The sequence below is a fragment of the Onychostruthus taczanowskii genome, unplaced genomic scaffold, assembly GCF_017590055.1.
Source record: "Onychostruthus taczanowskii isolate IOZ18803 unplaced genomic scaffold, ASM1759005v1 scaffold80, whole genome shotgun sequence".
NCBI lineage: Eukaryota > Metazoa > Chordata > Aves > Passeriformes > Passeridae > Onychostruthus > Onychostruthus taczanowskii.
Window position 1 is genome coordinate 2,942,975 of NW_024505893.1, and position 24,649 is coordinate 2,967,623.

The 24,649-nt window shown below is 43.1% G+C and overlaps 1 protein-coding gene across 6 annotated transcripts; it reads right to left on the minus strand.

Annotated features, from left to right (window-relative positions):
* Positions 1-24,204, minus strand: STON1 (stonin 1). Of its 6 annotated transcripts, none has more exons than XM_041424120.1 (4): positions 24,145-24,204; positions 11,480-13,458; positions 4,631-4,833; positions 1-4,253 (listed from the first exon to the last, which is right to left on the minus strand). In XM_041424120.1, the coding sequence occupies exons 2-4, from the start codon at positions 13,407-13,409 to the stop codon at positions 4,179-4,181; spliced, it is 2,208 nt and encodes a 735-aa protein (XP_041280054.1). In that variant the 5' UTR covers positions 13,410-13,458; positions 24,145-24,204; the 3' UTR covers positions 1-4,178. The 6 variants fall into 6 exon arrangements, 4 of the variants coding, with proteins under 4 accessions (XP_041280054.1, XP_041280053.1, XP_041280056.1 ...); XM_041424119.1 differs by lacking the exon at positions 24,145-24,204 and adding an exon at positions 23,984-24,133; XR_005954068.1 differs by lacking the exons at positions 1-4,253; positions 4,631-4,833; positions 24,145-24,204 and adding exons at positions 6,388-7,476; positions 7,638-7,946; positions 23,984-24,133.
* Positions 24,205-24,649: the final 445 nt, after the last annotated feature.

The following is a 24,649-nucleotide window of genomic DNA, read 5'->3' on the forward strand; positions in this document are numbered from 1 at the left end:
TTTGAAATACAACTTTATTTTTTTAATCAATATGCAATCTACAAAAGGTTATTACAAGATTATCAGCATGATCTCTTTGCACTTATACTGACAAAAGACCCAAATAAAATTATAGTTTCCATTAGGAGTAACAGCACTGCTTCAGAGTTATCAAAATTATTGCTAAGAACTACTAACTGCAGCAGTTAGTTACTGTGTTAAGTAACAAAAAGACAAATAAATGGAAAATATAAGTGTGTATACCAACACTGCAGCAAAAAAGTCTGCCAGGTAAAATAAACACAACCAAAAGTAACATGTGAAAACATGTGTTCAGATGTAAAATACTTTTGGACAATTAATACAGAATCTGGAGGAAAACAAAGCAAGGAGCATAAGGATGACAGTGGCTTGGTATCAAGCTCAATGGAGTGCATCATCATCCTAATTTCTTGAGAGTTTCTACCCAGGGGCAACAGAACCATTGTCCCCAGTCTCTGCAAAGCTGCAGCTGTGGCATCCAGTAACACCTCTTTTCTTATACTTTGTGCTTTCTTCTGGTTGGAATAAGTGAGCATTGTAGGTTTCTTACTTACTGACATAAAAATTCATCTACAGACCATTACCTCCATTCCTTTTTTCTTCTTTTTTTTGCCTTTTTTTTTTTTTTTGCCTCTCTTTTATTCTTAGAGACTTTGATGCAGATCCCATTTTATCAGTTAAAAGACTTCAATGGGTGTTTGAATCCAAAATTACATCAAGTACCATTTACCTGGAGTAATACAATTAGTATGAGAAAGATGAGTGCAAAGATAAAGTTTGTCATTTTCAGCAAATATGACACTTTGTAAGGCAACTATAAAAATAGTTGTTTTCATTGATTTCTGTTTTAAATATAAAATCTCCCAAACCCTGCTGGTCCTTTTGTGAAGGAAACACAGATAACATCTAAACACTGCCCTGAAGTAAATGTTAGTGAAATGTCAGCATCTTAAGTGACCCAGGCAGTTGGAAGCATTTCAGTGACTGCGGGCGCTCGCTGCGGGAAGCAGAGATCAGACACGTGTGAAACCTCGTTCCTCACATGATGCCAATACCTCATGGGTTATTTAAAGCTCCAGTCCTTCTGCTAGCTGGACACTGCTTATGCATCACAACAGCTTATAACAACTGTTCCTCATCTCCATCCCCCTTCCCAAAATTACAATTAGACTACTTGTAGCCGAGATTTCTAAAGAATTCAGAGCCCATATGTTTATTCAGTATCAGCTGCTGATACTAACAGTAGTAAGGCTAATTTTAAGAAAAATGCAGCTAACATTCATGGAAAATGTTAGCAACGAGTTTTAAAGTTAATATTTGGTCAGTAAGTTATGGTAAACACAACACAGAAGAAAGGAGAAGCCTGGTTATTTCTGGTTTGGCATGTTGCAATATAATGGGAAGTTAGAATTTGATGGCGGGGAAAAAAATCAGACAACCCAAATTTTCTTTCATTAAATTGCAGCCTATTTTTAAATATTCTGACATCGAGGCATATGAACATCAGTGTGAGACTGAACAGGGCAATTATTCAATCTTAGGCTTCACCAATTGTCAAGTTTAAACTGAAAGCCATGTATTAAACAGAGTAACTTTCTTTCAGTGTAGCAGTATTTCTGTGGAGTTAATTCCCTGTTATCCTGATCCAATTCTGATTGAAGTTAATCATGAGTCTTGCAAGCCTCAAATGAAAATCCAGAGGTTTGCAACACAGATAAAGCTGTAGCTTGACCTTTTTATGTTATTGAGTTTGGTAAGTCTGAATGACCATTTGCACCATAACACCTTAATACAACTGGAGTTAATACAACTCTCTAGCAGGAATGGTGACTTGTAAGGTGGTCATTCATTATTTAAGCCACTCACTGCAAACAGTAGCTTGTATCTTTAAGGGTCAACACTGCACAGGCTCCTTAAACACATCCTGAGACACAGCAGACACCTGAGAGCAAAACAGCAGCCACAGCTTCTGCAGGACCTGTAACACCACCAGGTACCCAGTGCCCAGGAGGTGAGTGCTGTGAATGGAGATCCTAAGATGAAAGAGAGATGGAATGGAGATATTCAGGTTCCTCCTTTGTAAAAACAGAAAAATAGGGAGCAGCTGGGCGAGACAGGCTTTGGAGAGCAACCACTGTTAATAGGTTTACTGAGTTAGCTGTTTAATGCCAATCAAAACAAGTCCACCCCAGGCAAAGGTAACTGCAGGTTATTGCAATGCATATTTTCCTTCCTCTACCTCACTGAGCAAAGAGGTTAATAAATATTGTAGTCGTAGTACAGCCATGGACTTCAGCAAACTGCAGAGCTTGCCATGTCGCCAAGTATAAACACTTTGCCCTGGTGGCAACGCTGTGCCCCTTAGTTCAGCTGAGAAGAATATAAACGAAAATTAAATATTAATAAAACACCAAACATGACTTGAAGGTGCTAATGGCTTCTCAAGTCAAAACACAGACAGAGGAGGCAACAGCTGAGACATATTTGGATCACTACTACAGTCCCAACGCTTGCTTAGATTTATAACAATATAATCTGCTAATAAAAAGGGATATATAGAGAAGCCCAAATACCATAATAGTCTATTTGGGGCTTTGGCAATGCAATACCCATAAAAAACCTGCCCTCAGGACTTACTATAGAATCTATTACCATTTCATTCTCAGCTTCTGGATGGGGGGAAAAGTTTATTGTGATGAACTAGGTTCATATTATGGTCTTCTATTTCTTCAGACTGGTAATTTTCTCTGTGTATATCCCACATATTTCTACTTTTGGGGAATACCATTTATCTGTATTTTTCACACAGTGTTCATATAAACAGTTACAAACTGTACAAAATATAAAGTGAGACAGTGCATTCCTATATTTTTGTTCTCCACTAATTTTAGTTTGAAGTAAGGCTAATTTTAAGAAAACTGCAGCCAAAAAAAAAAAAAATTGTTTCAGAACTGGAATTACAGCTTGCAAAAAATGGCAAAGGGGATAATGGTTGAAGGGAAGTATTAGAACCTTTCCCTAAAGGCCAATTGTTTGTTGAAAACACAATTAACACATTGACATTAGTGATTAGCAGCTCAGGCTGCCTGATGAAGCATCACAGCTTCATGTCTCTTGTGACAGTCCATTCCTGCATTACTTCCCCATGGAAAATGCCTTTAGAGCCTGGAGCATGAAAACGTCTCCCTTTCCATGCATGTCTTGAAAGTTACTCAAAGCCACAGCTCCTGCAGTTTCCATACCAACATCTGGAACCTGCATCCTAAAGGAGTCACAGAGCAAACAGCAGCAACCAGTCTTTTCTCCAGCTCGTGGGAGGAAGCTTCCTCTGGTGTAAATTCTCCAAGTTTCATCAGATGAAATGGCCCTGGACTGATTTACACTCACTGAGAATCCACCCCTTCTCTCACTTGCTGCAGCAGTGAAAAGGAACTGTCTAATGCTGGCACAGAGACTTCAATCACATCTGCCATATGGGTTTTTTTGCCCAAGAGATTACTTTGAGTGAACCTAAAAAGTGCTGAGGAGGGAACAGCTGCAGCCACAGAAGAATAAAGAGTGTTATTGCAGAGAACCCTTTTTCCCAATGAAATCACCCAATTTCCAACTCATTAATTAAGGCTCTTGTTGAGAATATTATTTGGACTTGTTCTACTCACATACATCAAGGGGAGGCAAAACATGAGGGACTTGAGTTTTCAAACAGCACTAAAAAATGTAATTGGTCCTTCTGGACCTTACACAGGTGCTGATAGATCATAAGCACTCTGGAAGTTTTTATTACTAAATAGTACATGTCCAAGTGACAGGAACCTTTTGAGTAGTGCCATTAGGTTTCAGTAGGGAGTATGAGATCATTCCCCAGTCACAGATACACAACAGGAAAACAATACATTAGAATCAGTCAGTGAAGTGCTCACATCCTGCTGCTCTGACAAGGAGACCTTACTCACACCAGGACTCCCATGACAGGAAGTTTACTTGAATGCAGGCCAGTCCAATCAGCACTGATTTGCAGACTCAAACCCATAAGCACTAAAAAAAAATTCAATGACAGTGTTTACCCTAATCTAGGTCACTGCGCTTCTTCTAACAATAGAATTTCCTATGTAAATTGATCCCTACTAATATCCTATGACGGTGCCTCCTGTCCTCTTTCATTGCATTAGGCAGTTGCCAGCCTTATCTGGGTCTTCTCCATCAAGCCTAATCCACTTCTTTTCAATTTCAACCTGCAGGTAGAAAATAAAAAACAGCAGGCAGAATTAGCAAATAATTGGACACGGAAAGTGTGAACTGCAGCAACAGCATGAAAAAGAGCTTTGACACAAAATCAAAATATTTCCAGACCCAACAGATTTCAAAAACAGTACTCCCAAAAATAGCTCAAATGAGGGGAAAAAAAAGCTGCATTCACAGTTCAAGTTTTCAGTCTCATCTTTGATCAGACAAGGAGTTATTATTAAATGATTCTTTTGCTCAAAGTCATTATCAAAAGTACATGCAAGATATGTTTCGAATACAAAACATATTTGCTTTTCAAATACTGTATGGGGGAGCAGGGAGGGAGAAGAGGAAGAAAACATGGAAAGCATAGCTCTGAGAATACCTGGCAATTGTAAAAAGCTTTCTGAACCACGTGTTTCTGGGGCTGCAGGTCGCTCTCTATGCCCAGGGACTTCACTTCTGCTCCTGAGGCACAGGTGTCATGAACAACAAACTGGACAGTAGCAAATGGGTACCAGTCAGAGGGTATCTCCTGGTCTGATCCCAGTTCCAGTTTGTAAGACAGGCTGTGTGGATGATCCAAACCTTGGGAAAGAAAAAGAAAACCACCACACCATTAGCGAATTATCTTTGTTTAGGTTCGTCTCCTAGCAAGAGAGCAGAGTTTTACCTTTTATAAACACAGAGCTGTTGTTTGATACAAGGTTATTCTATCTATAATCTTTTGCTATTTGGGCATAAGGTGGTCCCTTGTCCATTTTCTGTCTGCTTCTGCACACTAGTCACAGTCACTACAATTTTACAAATTAATTTGCACAAGATTTACCAGATCCTTGCAGCTTCTCATTGAGAGGATATTACAAATGTAGAGCTTTGTTGCTAAATTCAAACTATTTGATGGAATATCGGTTTTCCCTTAAAAATGCATTTCTTACTCTGACAGAAAAAGGAAAACTGGAAGGTCCCAGTGTAGTCAAGGCAGAGATGCTGCCCTGTGTCCAATAACCCCCTTTCCAGAGCTCTGTGCTGTAGAAATTTTACTGCAGTGCTTATTTCAAGTACTACAGCCATCTAGTGTACCATCATTTATTACACTGTGTCCACAGCAGGAAGATAAAGGTGCAGCTCAGAGTGCTGCTCAAAAAAGATACATCCCACCTGCCAGGATAAAGGCTACCTGGAGTCCCTGTCTAGTCTGGAAAAGAACATACCCCATTTCTTCAAAAAAAAAAAAAAACCAAAAAAAATACTGCTAAAATAACTGTGACGTTATAAAGCAGAGTCATTCGGGATTTGTGCAGCATATTCTGAATTACTTTAATCATCCTAGGGATGACCCTAAGGATCACTTGCTTCAGCATTTCTTACATGTGGCAATGATAAGGGCAAGCCCTTCTCCTGGCACACAGGAACACAGGGTGAAAGCTTGCTTCCCAAAGCAACTGGAGTCAGCAGACTGACTGTGTGTGTGAAAGCAGAATCATACAATTTAATACAATGAAAAGAATCCTCTCCAAATTCTTTAGGGCAAAACGTAGCAATTCTGCATTTCTCCTTCTCTCCAGGATTTTAATCATCAGCATAGACAACTAACTGTGCTTTGGCTGCAGGCAGGGAAAAAAAAATAAAAAGAAGAAGAGAAAGGATTGCCTGTATTTTGTCAAAGGCAAGCCTGGCAGTGTATATTTGGTTTTCATCCATTACACTGAATGGAATCTCGAAGTTCAGGAAAAAATGTCCCATTCTTTATGCACTGACTTCCTCCAGTGACAGGAATCAATTCCGTATCAGAATGAAGGAAACACTGAAGATGGAGTTAACATTAACTGAGCTTTATCCATCCCCTGGGGAAAATCATGCTAATATTCCACATCCACAGGCTCACAGGCATTTGGTAAGGCAAAAATAAATAAAAAAGCTGCATCTCCATTGGGCTATGAGCCTTGGGCTGGGTGCCTGTCTGTGCTGCAGGTTTGCCCTGTAACATTACACAGACCTCTGGGCACACCTCAGGACAGGGTCCTGCAAGGCACTGGAGCACAAATATTCCCAGTTTGCAAGCAGTGCCATGCCAGGGGCATGCAGCATATGGCTGAAGTCTGAGGACAATAACACAAAACACAGAGACAAGTAAAACTGTAACATCAGGGACTTTATTATGGAAATAGAAGAGGGAACAAAGTCAGAAATAAGGATTACAGCCACGTGCCAATGTCTTCAGAATGAAACTGGAGCACAGAACAAGTGTGAGGAGGAGATGGTGTTTCATCACTCATGTACCCAGGGACAGGCAGATCTCTGCACCTCTGTGATGTGAGCCTTGTCCATGATCTGCTGCTGGTCACCTCTTGCTGTGTCCAAGGTCATTTCTGCTGCACGAACACTCTCTTGGTCGTCAGTCCCTCTTCCAGACTGTCTGGATATGGTGGAATGAGCCTCTGTTAACATGGACCTCTCCATCCTTGAGTCCTCCACCATCCCAGCAACAGGACACCACGAGGAACATCCTGTTCCAGAGCCACACTGCAAGATGTCATCCCATCTGAACTGTGCTCCTTTTGGCTCCCAGGACCTGCTCCCCTTTCCCATGGTGGCGCCAGGATGCAGCTTGGCAACACACTTACTTGACCTGCTCTTTGTGCTGTTTCCTGGGTTGGGCTGCACAGTGCCAGCCACAAGTGAAGCAACGTGGGGAGGACAGCAGGAATTGCAGCACCAAGACGGCATGGCATGTCTTGGCCAGGGAAAAGGCCAATCCCTCTAGGGCTGTGGTTAATCAAGGATCTGAGGAAAAAGGGTTTGCTGCTTGTACTTAATTTGTGGTAGAAGGCAACCAGCATACATCCAAGGGCTTTTGGAGATAAAATTCAGAATCTTCTTGAGTTTTTTGGGGGAGACGCCTATGAAGGAACAAATAGCAATAGGAATTGTCTAACAAATTGTCTTCTGAAAAATTTAATCCAGATAAAAATCACTGCTTGGAATTTTCCTGGGCAGATATCGGATGGTAAATGTTGGATATCAGATGTCCACTTGAGTCCAGGCACAGATGAGCCATACCTCTTGGGCTGTTGCTGCAGGTTTTCCTGTTAGACATGGCATAGTTGTGATTGAGGGCCATCCAAAGAAACATCTGGGTTTATATTCCAGCTGACTGACAGCCATGAGGTGGTCTTGGTGTTGGGATGCAGTGAATTCTGGGGTGCTTCCTTTTCCTTAGATGGTAACCTGAAAAGCCAGAGACGACAGGTTTGGGATTTGTATAAGGATAATGCCTTGGGTCCTCTGGAGCAGATTCCATTGGACCTTTTTGCCTATTCCTAAAACACAGGGTTCCCCCAGCCCATCTGTCTCTTGTACCAACACCAATGTCAAAGGGAAGTACTCACCTCTTCACTTGTGGAGAAGTTCTGCCACCGCTGGGCTGTGCTAGGAGCGTAGAGCAACTTCTTCCCATCGGCTGTCAGACAACAAAGTGACTGACAAAGCATTTTGGAAGACTCTGAACATCCCCCCAGTTTTCACCTAAAACTGAGAAGTTCTTTTCATCTCTGCTCCATGAAACCACTGCTTACCAGGCCTTGTGTTACACTGGAGTTAGAAGAAGAAAGAGAGGCTGTGTGTTGAAGATCCTTTTGCAAAATAAGCTGTAATGCTGAAAAAGCCAGGTGTTGGCCAGAAGGAGAGAACACATGGTGCTGTAGAAAGACAGGTAGGTTGGAGCAGGCACAGTGTGCTAAGGTGACATATTCAGAGCCCTGAGATATTCAAGATGACATATTCAAGCCCAGCTATCCAAAATGTGGCCCATCAGGCACTGTCAACACATGACCACCTGGACTGATGAAATCAAACCACTCCTGAGAGGCAACCAGAAAAATCTGGGGAGATTACTGAGCTTTTACTATCTAACTTATGAGACAGAAACCCTGCAATTTAGATGTTTATGCAACTTGTTAAGACTTCTGTGAATTGAGAAATTTTAGTCTGCCCTACTCTGAAAATCTGGCTCTTGTTTCCTAAAAGTATTCCAAACTCTTGCTCTGTCTCCAAGGAATACCAATGAAAAAGCCAAAACAAACAAACAAAAGATCAGTAAAACTATGAAACCAAATTCCAAATATCATTTAGAATTCAAAAAGCATTTCAAAAGCAATTAATAATCTAACTTTGCATTTATTAACACAGTTTGGCCTTTTTTTACCTGTATAAGTAGCATTCAAGCAAGCTTGATCTGAGAAAGGCTCATGAAACAAAGCAATTTAAGCCAAAATAATGTACTGGTTATCTTAGTCATGTAATAATTCTAGTTTTGCCAAAATAGGTCCAGTTCTCTTACTTTGAACATGAAAACATAAACAATTACTAAGAACAGATTTACATACATTAGGGTTGTCAGAAGTTAGTAACTCCTGCAGCTATGTCTAAATGGGTACATTTCTCCAGCCTGCTGGGAAAAGTGCATAGGGAATAGAGGAGTGGGACAGTAGCACCACCAAGCACCAGCTCACTGTGGTGCCAGTGCCAGAAGGAGGTGGCTGGGCAGGGATGGAGCCCACCTGACAAAGCCATGGCTTTGAGTTTCCACCTGGGCAGTTTGGAGAATAAGAAAAGCAGCACCTGGTGGTTCCTGGGAACCACATCACCTCCCACAGCAGAGTCTGTGCACAGATGCTGTAACAAGGCTGCCAGCAGCCACAATCTCCTCAAGCTCCAGTTTGCTGTCTTGTTTAGTCACTGCTTCCTCAGTGGCTCCATGATGCAGAATGAAATAAAAAATAATCAGCTGAAGAACTGTTGCTTTACACAACAGCTCAAGACTGGAGGTGTTCTAGCAGGAAAAATCACAGGGCTCAAATTTACACAGTGAGTGATTAAAGCACAGTGCTTTGCAGTTTAGTCTCTCCCTTGCTCCCTGGGAACTCCCTGGGAAGCAGCTGACACAGCTTCTCCACTGCAAAGTCTGGCCCCAGTACTGTGCTAAAATCATAACATGTTCCGCAGTTCCTTACACTAAGCCCCAGTTTCACAAACAGAGACTCAATTTGCAGAAATTTCACTGGATCAGCCCTTCAGAGCTTTTTGCCTTTCTTTTATTTTTTTAAAAATAATGCTAAAATTCTGACTCCAAATACAGTATCTATATATATGAATAGGCACAGACAGCTTTTAAAAGTCTGGTGTTTCTTGCAGCTCCTACTGACTTCACTTTGCCAGCACTTTTCCAAGAAAACACTTCAGCAGAATCCAGTGGATATTAACATATTTCTATGTCTATAAATGGAGCCACAATATAACTGTAAGCAACCTTTCATTTTCCCTTCCTTTTTTTTTTTTAATTTTAAGAAGCCTTGGACAAAGGCTTTTTGAAAGCAAAATCCTCAGCATATTTTTCCGCCTGCGGTAAACACATTATGAAAGTTTACATATTTCTATTAGTTTGACTGTCTCCAGACTTTTGGCACGCCTTGGGACAACTCTATTTTTAAACTCTTAACTGTGTACAGAGCACTTGATGTAGAGGTTTAAAATTTGACTGGGCAGTATTACTACCAAAATGTTTTTTTCAAACGCACGAACATTTAACAGAGACAAATGATTCTGCAGATCTCAGCTAGAGGAATTATTCAAATGTCAGAAGTTTAAGCTACTGGTAGAAAATAATGTAGAGCTGTAGAATGCCTCAAAAAAAACCCCAGTTCTTCCTTTCCAATAACTTAAATCTGAAGTTAATTGTGCACATTAACTCTTCAGGTGAAAGAACTGCAGGAAATTCATAAGAGTTAGAATCTTCTTTAAAACTGCCTAAACTGCTGACTTGATTTTGCAGAAGCAACCCTACATTAAATAGCAAAGAATACTAAAAGCTACCCAAACAGTCCTGCAAGCCTTGGGAAAACCCAGGGGTCATAGCAACATGGTGCAAATCTCTGAAACCTGGAGTGCAGGACAGGGGTTTTGAAGACCTGAAGAATCTTCTGCCTTCTCATTCTCCTACATCTCTCCACCACTCCTCTGCCCTCCCTGTCCACTTTTCAGTCTCCCCAGCCCATGCCCTTCACTTCCCTCTCTCTGTCATTGCTCTTCCCCCACCATTAGTCCTGGCTTAGTAGTAGAATGCCTGAACCCGGGACTTAAGAAGGTAAAATCTTTTCTGGACATTTTAAAGAGGCAGTTAGCCCAGACAGGATAATACAAGACAATCCATATGTTAGTAACATACACTTACCCCCATTTTCAAAAGTACAGATTTTACAGATATTTTACATTAAATGCTTTAACAGGTGCCCTTGTCTTACACAGATCCCCAAAGCTTCAGGTACACATAATGCAAAGGATCAAGCAAAGGATCAAATGCCTTCACTCTACAGAACTTGAAGCAGGATACTGTATTCCTCAAGAATTTTTATGCCTTTAAAAAAGTACTATATGTCTTTAGAAAGATACTGGTCATATGACTAAAAATTGGAATTTTAAACCCAAGTCTTTATATTTTTCTTCTTCAAAAAGTCATATTTTCGGCTTTAAAGTAAAGTAAATTAACTACTTCCACGTGTGCAATTAAAAACGCAGCTGTTTGTACTGCTACAAGTTTTCAGTGAGGTACCACCACCAGAAAGAAATGGGAATAAAGTGGGAGGCATTTTTTGTCAGTGCAGTTATTGCCATGAATGTACAATCTCAATGCACAAACCCATGAAAGAGGTAATAGAAACCAGCCTTTGCAAAAGCACAGCACTTCCTACAGCAAATTCAACCACAGCACCTTCTAGTTCTGTATCATACCTACCATTTCTTAAATGATGCTCGAAAGCCAAGACCCAGCAGTGACAATACCACATTTTCGATTAGCTCTGTGATATTTGGTTAATAAATTATTTTACCAATTTCTGCTTCCCATCCCACCAACTGCCCAGCTGGTACACAGGAAGCATAAACCCTTCCCTCAGCCTTACTACTATGGACTTCAGGATTACTCAGAATGATCAGTTCTGCTTCCATGATACCACACACTTGAAGTGACTGACAGTACACCTGCCTCCATCAAATTAATTATGAAAACATGTTTAAAGAAATTTATAAGTCTGTATTCTCCTTTTCCTGAAAGATTATTCTCACTTCTACCAACAGCATCCCACAGATAAAAACCCAAACCACGACAGCTGATGGAGGTACACAAGCACAAACCCAGTGAAGACACACACCCAAGCCCACAGCACAAATTATTTACTTGAATTTTTATCTGGAAGCCTGTCAATCTTCCACACCACGGCCCTGTAGGCACTCTCGTATTTTGCTGTTCCAACCGAGACTTGGATGACGGGATCAGATTCAACCTCATGCAGAGCCCCAAGGCATGCTCTCCTATTCATTTTCGCTTTTAGGGACTTCTGCCTTTGGAGGTTCATAGTCCAAAGTGCTTTGATCCACTGTGTGGGAACAGGAAAGCGTATCATAACATTTTCACAGTATTTCACAGAGGGTAAACGTGTCGGGATCTGAGCAGTTGAGGACATGTTTATGAAAGCCTGAAGTTCAATGTATGCCCCCTGAACCACCACTGCAGCCTTCACAGAAAAGGGAAGGTCTTGCCCATTGTAGCGTGTCCTGAAACGCATCAGTTCCAGCCTGCAGGCGTCCGGGGGTGTAAACTTAATAATCCGTGACTGCTCAAATTCCTGTGCTTTGACACAGTTATGGAAATGGCAGTCGAGAATATCGATCCACTTCTTCTCCTGCTCCTTCTCAAAGTAACGCTCGTCCCTCTTCTGGAGCTCCAGGTCGTTCAGGGTGAGAAAACACTCAGCACCGCCGTTCACAAAACACAGGCAGTAAATGTGTGTGATGACCGTACTTTCTACGAGTTTTCCTTCTGCCTTAGTGACTTTCCCCCAAAAGTTATCCACTATTTCCAGAGTCATTTCTTGCTCTTCGTAATTCCTCTTTTGTCTGGAAACAGTAGGAAGTTTCATGAGCTCCTCCTCGACCGTCACAAGGAAATCGGTGAAGTCGTTATAATCGGTGGTGCCCAGCTTCAACATCTGCTCCACCTCTGGCTCATGGATCACCTCTACTTTGGGGTGGTACCTCCTCTTCTCCGTGTAAGACACGCACTCGATCTTCACAGTGTGGATTTTTCCTGAGACATTGTAGCTCTCCAGTTTGGGTTCGGACAGCTTGCACTGCGGCTGCAGCTGGAATTCCTTGAAAGGTTTCTCCAGGCCCTTTTCGTAATACATCTGCAACACCCCTCCAGCCAGGACGCTCAGGTAAATGGGGCCCCACTGCCGAGACGACATCATGTTCTTCTTCTCAGGAATCCTCAGCATGAATGGCCACCCATCTGATTTCTGGCTCCTGAAAAGGCTGCGTGGGATGGTGGGGGAGAGCTTGTGCCACGCCTGGGTGCTGGAGATGGGTGGGTTTTCCACAGCCTCACAGCTGTCAGCTTGTAGGTGTTCAAGCCTCTCACAGATGTAACTGAAGGAGCCCTGGTTAAGGCTTTTCTGATCATGACATGTTTCTTTGTCTCTAGGATGACACCCACTCCTGTCAAGCACTTTGTCCTTCCTGTGCATGCTAGCATTAGCTGCTGACATGCTGAGGGAGCACCCTTCCTTCCAAAAAGGACTGGAAAAAGCACAGTCACTGTGGAAGTATGGGAATTGTCCTGGAGCCAGCTCCTCGCAGCTTTCTGGTGGGTTAGGACTTCCTTCATCTGCTGATTTGGAGACCAAAGTCTTACCTGGATGGTCATTAGGTATGGGGCTCAAAGGAAGGCTGCTTGGTTTCTGCGAGGCTAGGGATGAGCAAATCCCAGGGGATGGACAAGGGTTAACATTTGATGGCCATTCAGGGATGGGGTAAAGCATGTGAATCCCAGACTTTGGAATGCAGGGGTTTCCTGGGTAGTCTCTGGTAGGTGTAGTAAGTGGAGAGTTGCTGGGGGGTCCAGGACTTAGGTAGAAATCAACTACAGGAGATGAGAGCGGAGTGCTGCCTGTAGAGGACGACCTACTTGAAGACTCATGAACACTGCAGAGGTTGAGCTTAAGGCCATTCGGTTTGGTTCTACTCTGATTGTCAACCAGTTTCTGAGGTGACTGGAAGAGAGGCTCATCATCAAAGGTGACCCAGTTTGCTGGATTTGGGGAACACATCTTGTAGGAAAACTTGAGGCACTTGCACAATGCATCACCCGCAAGCCATCTACGAAGAAACAATAAACATGATTCAAATCAAACTCAAATCACACAAAGCTCAAATTTGCAGGCAGTTCACAAATCCAGTCTATTTTGTTTTACATGTATAATCTGAGAAAGCTGTGTAGAAACTGATAAACTGCTCATGAATCCCCACTGCTCTCCCAGGCTGGGAATTGAAGGGAATTCTAAGCTCTACGAGCTGTTCAGAGCATCTGATGTACAGAGCCTCTCAATCAGAGAGAGCAGAATGCCCCACGGCAGTACAGGACTGCTTGAATAACACTTTCAGCTTCATTATATACAACATAATACTGTGCAGCTTATTCATAATTTCAAATATGGACAGAGATTTTTCCATACCGGGCATCTGCTCCGGGTAAGGTTTCCCCTCCTTCCCAGCATTTTACTAAGAATGGTGTAGCTGTTTCCAAAAATAGAGTCAGGAGGGAGAGAAGGGATTATTTTTTTGATGAAAAGCTGTAGCAACTCAGTGCTGATGGCAAAGGTACACATGCTGCTGTCATCAGGGAAAAAACCTGGATGCCTGCCAGACCTGGGCAGGAATCCCTTTACATCAGCTCCTTCAACCCAGGCTTACACTCTTGGAAACTGGACATGTTATAAGGAAGCATTGGAAAGGCATTAAACTTTTAAACAAGAACTTAGCCCTAAGGATGAGCAGTACATTCCTGCTGAGGAGCAGACTGCAAGCCTCCACCGCAGACAAAACGCTGATGAAACACAAGTCAAGGCCAAGTAACAACACTCACATCTGCCAAGCACTGAATTGGCTGGTGGCCTGGAAAAAGGACAGGTCTTTAAACCAATTAATAAACTACACTTCATCAAACAAAGTGTCTTTGGTAAAGGGCTCAGCTGGGTGTCCTCTGAGCAGGACTGCAACCAGTAAATCATTAATCTTGCCTTCATGGTTCTAAATTGTGCGCTGAAATTTAAATGCTCGTTGCATCCTCATGCAGGGCATGTTGTCCCCAAAGTTTTTCCTTCCCACTGCTCCTGCCTGATGAGGGAGCAAGAAAAAAATTGCCAATGCCTGAGGAGGAATGGAGTACAATGAAACATCAGGGGGGCACATATAAACATGGCTCATTTGATAGAAAGTTACTCTTGTTCTGTCAGAACACATCTGCGTTTGCCTGAAAGCACAAGGAAGGCGGAGCTGGCACAGACAAAAACCACCTGCATGTACATTGCTCTGTTAATTAAGGTCAGCTAATGATCACTTAGGGCTATTGCCCTTCATGCACAGAGAGCCACAGTCCGGCTGTTTAATTGCATGGCACTACAGAATCACATAACCATAAAAGCCATTCTTTATCTGTAACACATAGAGAACAGTCCACTTCTAGACATGCTACAGTTCAGCCAAGTGAAACTTGTGCTACAAGTCTTTATTTTTATCATTACTCCATTATTTCTGGGGTAGTTTGTAGCCAGTAAGAAAGTGCCATAAATCTGCTTACTCTGAGGCTGACCAACAGGGAGCTCTCAACAGAGGGGAACTCTGCTCCTTCATTAGTTTTTGAACTCTCGACCTTTTTGTTCAGAAAAATATTTGCACTATGCTAGTTATTTTATAAGCACTTTAATCACCACTTACAGAAAGAGAGAAAGAAAAGGAGCAAACAAGTACAAATTACTGTCATAGCTCAGACACACACAACTACCAGTGTATCCTTTGCCCACACAATCACTTCATCATAAAGCGCAGCAATGGAAAGAAAAATCACAGCTATTTGCTCTCTGACTTGGTCATCATTTTTTTCCTCCCATATCACACCCTTCTCCTCCTCTCCCTCTGGTTGCCACCATGGCTCTTTCAGCATTAATTATTTCTGGAGCTGAAGTTTCAAAGTTTTCAGCCCCTTTCTCAAAGCCTCATTTGTTAAGAGCAGCTAACGTGATGCTGACTCGGGATGTGGCTTTTTCCTGGAACAGCTGGGACACTGGGCAGCCTGGCGCACAAGAGAACATAAGGAAACAGCCTCAAAGGCTGCCATTAAAAACTCATCTGGCATTTACAAGAGATAAGGGATGGCCAGCGAGAGGAAAAAAACCACAATGTGGATGGGAGAGAAGCCTTTCTGTGCAGAGGGGCTCTGGGGATGCTGCCACAACCCTCCAGTGTGACCACAGCCACACTCAAGGGGCAAATCACACAACACTGAGATGCACCAATGGAAAAGAAATCACAAAATCAGGTGTTCACAATAAAGAACACATTTGCAGAGTATTTCCCTTTCTTGTTAGAAATGGAATTTTTCAGTGTCCTTTATTATTCCCAGATGTTCGGGGGGGTTTCCTCCAGGGTCTGTTACTACTCCCATTTTAAAATGTGACGTTTCAGATTATTTGGCAGGGTTTTTTTTTTCCCATTGCAAAACAAAAAGATGTTTGAACTCCACCTGCCAAACATTTAACTTCAGTCAGTAAGTGTCAATGAAGAAAACCACTTTCCCAGATGGAAAAAAGTGGAAAAAAACCACTTTCCTCTGCAGTCACAATGCCCTCAGTGTACCTGTCAGAGGCTGCAGCTTTCACATCTTGTTGCTGTTGCAGTTACATGTGAGTTTTTTAAAAGAAAAAAGATGCTGATGATAATAAAAAACACAAATGCAACAAGTGTTGAAATAGATAGTGGTTCCCCTACTGTTGCTCACTGATCCCCAGAAATGACTACTAGGAATGGAGGAAAAAAGCCCAAATGGATTTTTGCAAGCTGATTGGATAATGTCATGCTAATAAAAGGAAATGCAACTCTTGTCTGTTAAGGATAGCACCACTCATCTAGTATTAAAAAAAAAAATCAGTCTTATGCTGCTTTACATCACTTGTTCTCTGATTCTTTTACATCTGCACAAAGCAATAAAGTAATGCTTTCAATTTCTATTTTGTCCTAAACCATGCTCCAAATTCCTTCCTATGAACTAGGACATTTTTCCTGTAAATCAAAATAAAACCCAGGCTTCAAGATAAATGTATTTTGCCTCCAAAAAGCAAAGGTCCACCCCTCCACCCCCCCCCCCCCCCATGGGACCCACATAAATGTAACCCAAATGCTTTGGGTTAAAGGAAAATGATACAAGATACCATTGATCACACATGTTATGTGGCCTGTGACATTTAAATTACAAGCACATGTGGTATCTTTTTCAGATAGGAGGCAGGAAATACCATTTTTAGAATATTGAAACTGCCAGTAAAAAAAAATCTGGCTGAAGTAACAGTTGATCCTAGGTGCATTAATTGCAGTGAACCCAAAATTTGCAATTCATTTCAATTCATCCTCTTCTGCCTGAAAACAATCTTCCAATTTATCAGATTAACACACTCCCTCAGCATTTAATGAGCAGTCATTGCAGCTTTATTTCTTCATTTTAATACCTTGAGGACGGAAAGAAGAGAAACCCTATCCTATTATTGAGAGATTTCATAGGCTGTAGCTATCACTGGGTCCTTTGTTGCTTCAGAAATCCCAGATCAAATCTGCAGCAAAAACATGGCTCAACTTCCATGCCTTGCTGGGGGATATCGTTACCTCTTCCTACACTGAGCACTGATAAAAACTCCCTACTCACTCTAAGGTGCATCCCAAGGCTTTGGCACTTTTAATCCAGAGGCACCTGGGTCCTCAGCGAGCTGAGGCTGCTGACGTGCCACCAGCAATGTCCCCACCACGCTGTGACAGCACGGCCTTCTGTCACCCCTTCACAGCAGCAGCACCGAACCTGCACAGGGCACGACTGGACCCCCGCACATCTCCCTCTCAGGGGTCTTCCCTAAAATTTGGCACCAATTAAAACCCTCAAGCACGTCCCCTTATGTTCAAACATAAAGGTCCTCTTTTAAAATATTGGAGGAGCATGGGGTCAGCTAAAGAGGAAGGTCAAGGAAACACCTCCCTTCTGCAAAGCATAAAGCAAGTAAAGGCAGTGTTTAACAGACAGCACTCACACTCCCAACACACAGAAAAATATAATTTTATAAATACATTCCTTATTGCCTCTCTAGCTCCAGAGGCCATTGCAGCTCCAGAAATGTTAAGCAACACATCCTGTAAACAAATTCCCTTTGTAACACCCAAGCACGTACCTTATGTGTGCCACTTGTTCAGCTGGGTAAACACCAGCCTCATTACTTGCTCCAAGCTCAAAAAAACCCCCCAGATTCATCTACACACAGTGTGACAAAAGAGTTAAACAATCCCTTCTAAATAAGCTGGGCTCTTCACATGAGCTGCTCTGTTTGTAGACAGTGCCTGGCCATTTTTATTTCCACCCTTCCAGAAAAACTCTGGATCCCATACACTACTACAAGCCAATTTTATTTCCAGGAGCAAGGTTGTCTGTTGCACACAGGCCATATAGAAATTTAATGCAAAGCTCTGCATCCTGTGCACGCTGTGGTGAAGCTGTCCCACAACCACACCATGAGTTGTTGCTGTTCTTTCTACAAACACCCAGACAATTCTTCAAGCATTTTGCCACAGACTGCAATAGTCTCGCAGGGAAGTACAAATTCTCTGCAGTTTAAGCAATAAAGCACATATGGTATATAAAAAGTCCTAAATGTTTCTAAGCCCTTGTGATATCCAAGTAAAACATGGCAGATTTATCTCTGTGTTTTGCAGCCATATTCTTTGTGTCACTGTTTTGGTTATTACTTAACTCTAAAAAAAAAAAAAAAAAAAAAAAAAAAAAAAAAAAAAACCTTGAAGCACAACTTCTGCATAAAATACTGCTTGATTTATGATGATTTGCCTCAAATTTTACTTTGATACTACATGTGGCTGCACTTCTATTTAACTCTGTTTTTTCTATCCTAGATACACATAAAAAAAAATGTATCCAGTCTATAGGTCTGAAATAAACATAAACAAAAGCCACAACTGATGGGAAATAGGAATTTCTTGGCATTTTCTTATATTTGGGATATGGATTAAGCCTCCCACTGCATTACTCATTTTAGAAAATAAGGAACTGGTGTAATAGTCAAAATTACACCAACTTCAAAGTGCAATGTGACCTTTTATTTACATTGCTCACTCTCTGGGGCATAGGCACAGCTGGGAGAAGTTCAGAGCTTGCAGCTAATCTGTTTAATTTGGAATTCCTTACTCTTGGCCCCGAGAGCTGGAGGAATTAAAGCTTTCAGCTTTTGACAGTGTGCACGTCCCCAGAGCAAAGGCAGGCCCAGCTCTTGCACTCACCTCTAGCTGTTGCTGATTCCTGCCTGAAGGCACAAGCTTGGGAAAATCGACATTTTTAAGGGTATCAACACAACCCATCCCAATTCCCAAGCAGAGACAACACTCACTTTCTTTGAGAGAGAAAAGGGTTGGGCAGAGGCTCTCTAGTGAGGATGATGTCACAGGGTTTGGGGTGCAGGGGACTCCCCACCACGAGGCCAGGGACGATGGTGACAGCACTGCCGGTCCCTGCACACCCGGAGAGCATCCGGGATGCAGCCAGGGAGGGATCTCACAGGCACTGCACGATGGAGGCCTGAGGAAATTTCAACTTCTCTGCCTCTTCAAGCTTTAAAAGGCTGTGAGCTGATACGATATTCACAGCAGAGGGAAAACCTATGGGATGCTCCCAAATGGAGAATGAAAGAAAAGCAGCCAGTCACATCTCTGGTAACTGTTCAAGCCTGCTCAGCTGTGCCTGAAGTGGATCCTCCCCAAAGCAGCTCTCCTTGCTGACAAGAGGAGGAGGTTGGATGGAGAGGATCTTCCACTGGATATGAAAATTTAGCACAGCTACCCACAACAATTCCCACCTTTGCAGCGGATAATCGCTCAAACCTCAGCTGTTAGGCACTGTCAAAAAACTCCTTTTCATGTGCAGATCCATTCTGGGAGTCCTTCCCTAACACTCAGATGTGAAGTCATTCCAAAACTGCCTCGAAAAGACAACAAAACCTCATGCATGACTGGTCTTGTGTGTAACACCATCAGCTCCAACCACCCTTCCCATACAGGAGCTGTGATTCCCACACCCTCCCTCGCCCCCTCCAGCAGTCACATCACCACGGGTGAGTCACATCAGCTTTGTCCTTCCCTGTTTTCTTAGTGGGGAACAGGAATCAAGGAAGAAAAGCCTAGAGACATTTTACTGGAAGTGTCTGTATGACTTTATGGTGACAAACCAAAGGTATTTCCTAAAGAGATCGAGAGATTTTTACAAATCACGGCCGCACAGCCGCCTGGGATCTGCATCCTCATTCCTCTCAAGGAGTTTTTTGCAGAGCTTGTTATCAGGAACATAACTTTCAGAATGAGATAACATAAGCGAAATAGAATAAACTAAAAACAACAATTAAAAAGCATTTTTAAAAAAGGAAACTAAAATAGAGACCCAATGTAAGAGCCATCGGGAGAGATACTGGAATGCAGACCTGAAGCTGCCAAGAGCAGCAGAGCTCCTCGTACCCCACAGGCTGCCTCTCTCACCTGAGGGGAGCTGCGAGGTTTCTTTCAGCAGGTCCTGCCCTACCTGCTGTGGCTCAGCCCATGCAGACACCTCACAGAACACACCAGCCAGTGAATATAACAACGTGGAGAAAGAAGTCAGGCAAAAATCAGCCTCCAGCTACGAAACATCCAAGGCTCACAGGCTTGCAACAAGCACTTTCTAACATAAAAAACAATTTTCCCAAGCCACAGCTACATGTAACTATTTTGTTTCAGGCAGATGAAATAACATCTTGCATCACACCACAAACTGCATAATTCTCGTACATAAAGAGCCACGGGTACACTTAGAACCTGTTTGTTTTTCCTTTTAATGTAACCAAAGTGATAAAAACCACATTTGTGTCTGGCATATCTGTAAGAATAGCAAACAGCAGTACTCCACACGAGTCTGAGCATCTTTCTTCATTACATCAGTTCTAACTTCTCAGTCAGCTCGTGCAGATGACACCCAGCAGAGTTCCATCCCAGCATTTTCCTGTTTTCTGGGCAGGTTCCCCAGCTCAGGAGGTGACAGACTGTCCCAGGTGTCACTAACACAGGTCTAGTGGCCCGTGGTTCTGTGCATCTTTGGGCTCCAAGCTGGGAACAGAGAAGGCAGGACAGGGTGAGCCTCTGCTCATGCCCCGTTTGCTGGCAAATGGGATGGCCAGGAAAACCCTCAGGAAGACACAATCTGCTATCAAAGACAGTGGGAACAGTTTTACTAGCTCAAATTAGAACTGGATTAAATCCTGAGAACCACAAAATGGTTCTCTGTCTTTCAGTGAACGTCTTTAACAGAAAAATCTTGTTTTTCATAGAAGAAATAACAAAAGCCTGATGAAATCAGTATTAACTACTCAGAGTTTTTATTCTCTTCCTTTCTGGATACCACAGTGCCTTCTAAGACACATCACTTGTGTGCAAGAGGTGACTGCAAGATGTGATGCAAGGCATGATTGCATCTTCTCAAAGCAAAGCAGTTACACATAGCAGCGTATTGTGAAAACTCCTTTGCTTTTTTTTTTTATGTTAGAAAGTGCTCACTGCAAACCTGTGACCCTTAAAAAGTTTTTTAGCTGGAGGTTGGCTTTTGATCTGTGCTGTTGCACCTAATTTCTTCCCATTGTCTGCACAGACAAGATAAGTAAATGATATTTAATTCACTGTGTTCCTGTCACGTGTACAACTCACCTCCCACAGGGCCCACTCACATTTAGCTCCCTGGGATAGTCCTGCTTCATCCTCTAATCACACTCCTCTTCAGCATCACCACAGTGATGGCACAGCTTACACTCCATAGGCACATTTTGGCGAGCCAAGGGAGAGCAGGGATTCATGTAAACTGTTTATTGACAGCAGATGTCATTTTACTGTACAGAAGGTTTGTTGGGTTCTTTTAATAATAATAAAAAAAAATGCTCTGGCATGGAAGAGACAGGAAAATAAATCTATTTTTATTTGCAGTACTTTTGCAGGTCACTAAGTTAATGGAATGTTACTGCATCTACTGAAGCAATTTTTTTAACTTTGTTTAGGAAACATGTTATTATTAGGAAAGCACGCACATCCCACAGAAGTGCTCTGGTCACAGCAGCTCTGCACAGGGCTCGGGCAAGTACTTTAACATCCCAAACCTCTCCCTCTCTTCTCCCCCTGGGCAGAAGAGAGTTATAATGGACTAAGAAGCAGCAGAAATGTAGTTATGGGTGGCTGTCCCACTTCTGTAACAGCAACAACCTCTTTTGTTTTTGTTTTTGTTTAGGATTAAACAGCTCTCTGAATTAAACTTTGGCACACAGATCACATATCAAAATATTAAGCTGGCTGTGGACAGAAAGAAGTTTAAGTCTGGTCCTCTGCTAGTGTTTGCAGTGTCCAAGGGAAAGGAGGGATGAAATGCCACAAAGAATGCACAGCACAGAAGAACACTTCAAAACTCTTGCCACTAATCTCAGAGTGAGTAATAAAAGGTAGGCAAGCTGACAGAAGTACTTTATTTAGGAAAATCACTGAACAGCATAATAGCCCCCTTTTATTTTTTTTTACTTTAGTTTTAGTTCTGAGTCAGTTTTTATATCTGCCCTTAAAACTGCCTCATGCTTTAGTGCCCAACAAACATATGGCAATACCTTCCTGGGGTATAACCCATGACATAAGATTTGCAGGGGTCTTCTAAAGAGGAAAGGTACTGTCTGACAGCTGTCAGGAACATTTTCTGACAGAACAGCTCTCACCTGATCTGTGGGATACTCCCCTTCTCCCTGCTTTAAGGCCTTACAGGAATGCTAGCACTAAGGAGAAGATGTACTGATTAAATCCTTGTTTATTTGGATACAAGTACTGTTAATAGCAACTGGTGACAGTCGTGTCAGAAAGTGTAAACCATAACACAGACACCAAAAAAAGCCTCATTTGGGTTCCTCTCCAAAAGCCTTTTAAGACAGACACGTGGACAGCCTGCTTTTCTGAAGCAGAAGACGTCAGCTTATATTTATACCAATCAAAACCAGAAGAAAAGGAGTGGTGGACTAGAGGGATCTTGTTTACCCAAACACAAAGTCAAACACTGCCCAGGGTAGTACATCTCTGTTTCCATGCTGGACTTAATGTCCACACACAGATAACTTATAAACCTACATTAACTTGCTATTCACAGATCATCAACAAGCTGGGCCATGAAGTTTACAAACCCCAATAACTTTTGAAGTGATGGAAAATAACACTTACTGCATATTCATGAGGGAGAAGGAAAACATTCAAAGCCGAGCATGAAGCAAGCACTTGAGACCTGCCTTGGGGCAGGTTTTCCCAGAGGTGTAATTTACAACTCCAGCATCAGGTAAATACAGTCTCTGGCCACACTCCCTGTTGTACAAATTGCTCTTAAGCTCAGCCACAGCTGGTTACAGAGCACAGTGCTCAGTTCTCCTCCACTCACACACAGAGGCAAGCAGGCAGCTAGTCTTTCCTTGCTGCATTTTCTCCCACTGCACAAATCAGACAACTTAAAGTGTTCTCTTCAGCTACTGCTTTTTCTTCTTTCACAGCTACAGAAGAGCCTCAGTCCCCAGACAGGGCAAAGCGAGTTAACACCAACATGAACAGTTCGTGTTTAAAAGCCTCAGGCTCCAAAACTTTTGTTCCCTCCTCCCCAGTCAGTCATTACCACTCTTCCAAAAAAAAAAGCTAAGTCCTGTTTGCAGAGGAATCAGTCAGGGTTTCTCCACCTCACAGAAAAAACACTGGGAATTGTGTAACTTTCACTTGGGTCCGGAGAACAGCTTAGTCAGCAGTTTTCTCAGCACACTTGTTTCCCACAAATATCAGAACAGCTACACCTTAAAAAAAAACCCCAAAACCTTTCTGCAAAGCTCCCCTTCGGTGAGCACTTATCTAAAGCCAGAAAGGGGATATTTTCTACTTTTTTTTTTTTTCCCTCATTAACACTATCTTGGAAACTCCATCCCCGGGGTCTGCACTAGGGGGATGTATGGTCAGTGCAATTCAAACATCCCAGCCCCGAGCAGCACATCCTCTGCATCCGCTCCGGGGCTTTTCCCAAAGCTGGATTTATAGGAGAGATTTCTGCAGCCACGCTTTCAAACACCGTGACCCTACGTGCATACTTTAACATCATCAGCCGAACCACTAAGAAAACATGAGAAAGGCTCCAGGAATTCAATTCACTTCGAGTATTAAAGAAAAACACTCCTCGCTTGCCCCAGTCTCCTCCCTAACAGGGCAGAAGTCATGGGAATGCGATCCCTTAGGATGCCCGGCACCCGAAGCCTCCCGATTTCCGCCGTGATTCAAAGACCTGGGGCAAAATCATCCCCTTTTCGCCACTTCTACTTGAAAAGAAGAGGAAAGGAAGAGGGGGAAGGGAAAGAAAGGGAAGGGAAGGGAAGGGAAAGGAAAGGAAAGGAAAGGAAAGGAAAGGAAAGGAAAGGAAAGGAAAGGAAAGGAAAGGAAAGGAAAATGGGGAAAAAAAAGAAATTTAAAAAGAAAAATGAGGGAAATATTTTTGTTAAATGCATCATGTTCTTACACCAAAACAAAAGAGCCCCATCCGCCGGCCCGTTCCAAGGCAGAACTTCGTGGCTGCGCCTCAACCACCGGGAAAATTCCACTTCGGACGCAGTCCCCCCCGTGTCCCGCTCCTCCGGCCCGGCTGCCCCGGGGCAGAGCCGCTCCTTGCCCGCTCCTTACCCGCTGCGTGCCCGCTCCGGTCCCGCCAGGCCCGCCCGCCGCCGGGAGCGCAGCAGCGGCCGCGCCGGGCCGGGGGCGGCGGCCAGGACAGGCCCCGCCCGGCGCATCCCGCCGGAGCATCCCCCGGGAAAGGCAGGGCATCCCCCGGCCAGCCAGCGCCGGCAAAGCTGCTCCGGGGACAGGAGATCCTCCGAGGCTCGGGAAATGTCTGAATAAGCAAATAGGGCTGTGCAGTTGTGTTGTTGCCGTGAAAGTCCCTCTGAGCCGTTCCTCTCTGTGCGCACACAGCAGAGGCGCACAAAGGCTGCTCCCGAAGGGCGGATAGAATGAGGAGGATGAAGAGGGAAAAACCACCTACAAAACCCTCCAGAGCATTCCCAGGGACATGGAGCAGAGCTGCCAGGGACTGTAGCCACCCAGATTGCCCATCTGAAAGGCTTTCAAGCAGTGGGGACAGCTCACTTAGAGCAGCGAGCTCCAGTTTCTTGTGTCATCATCCCAAAAT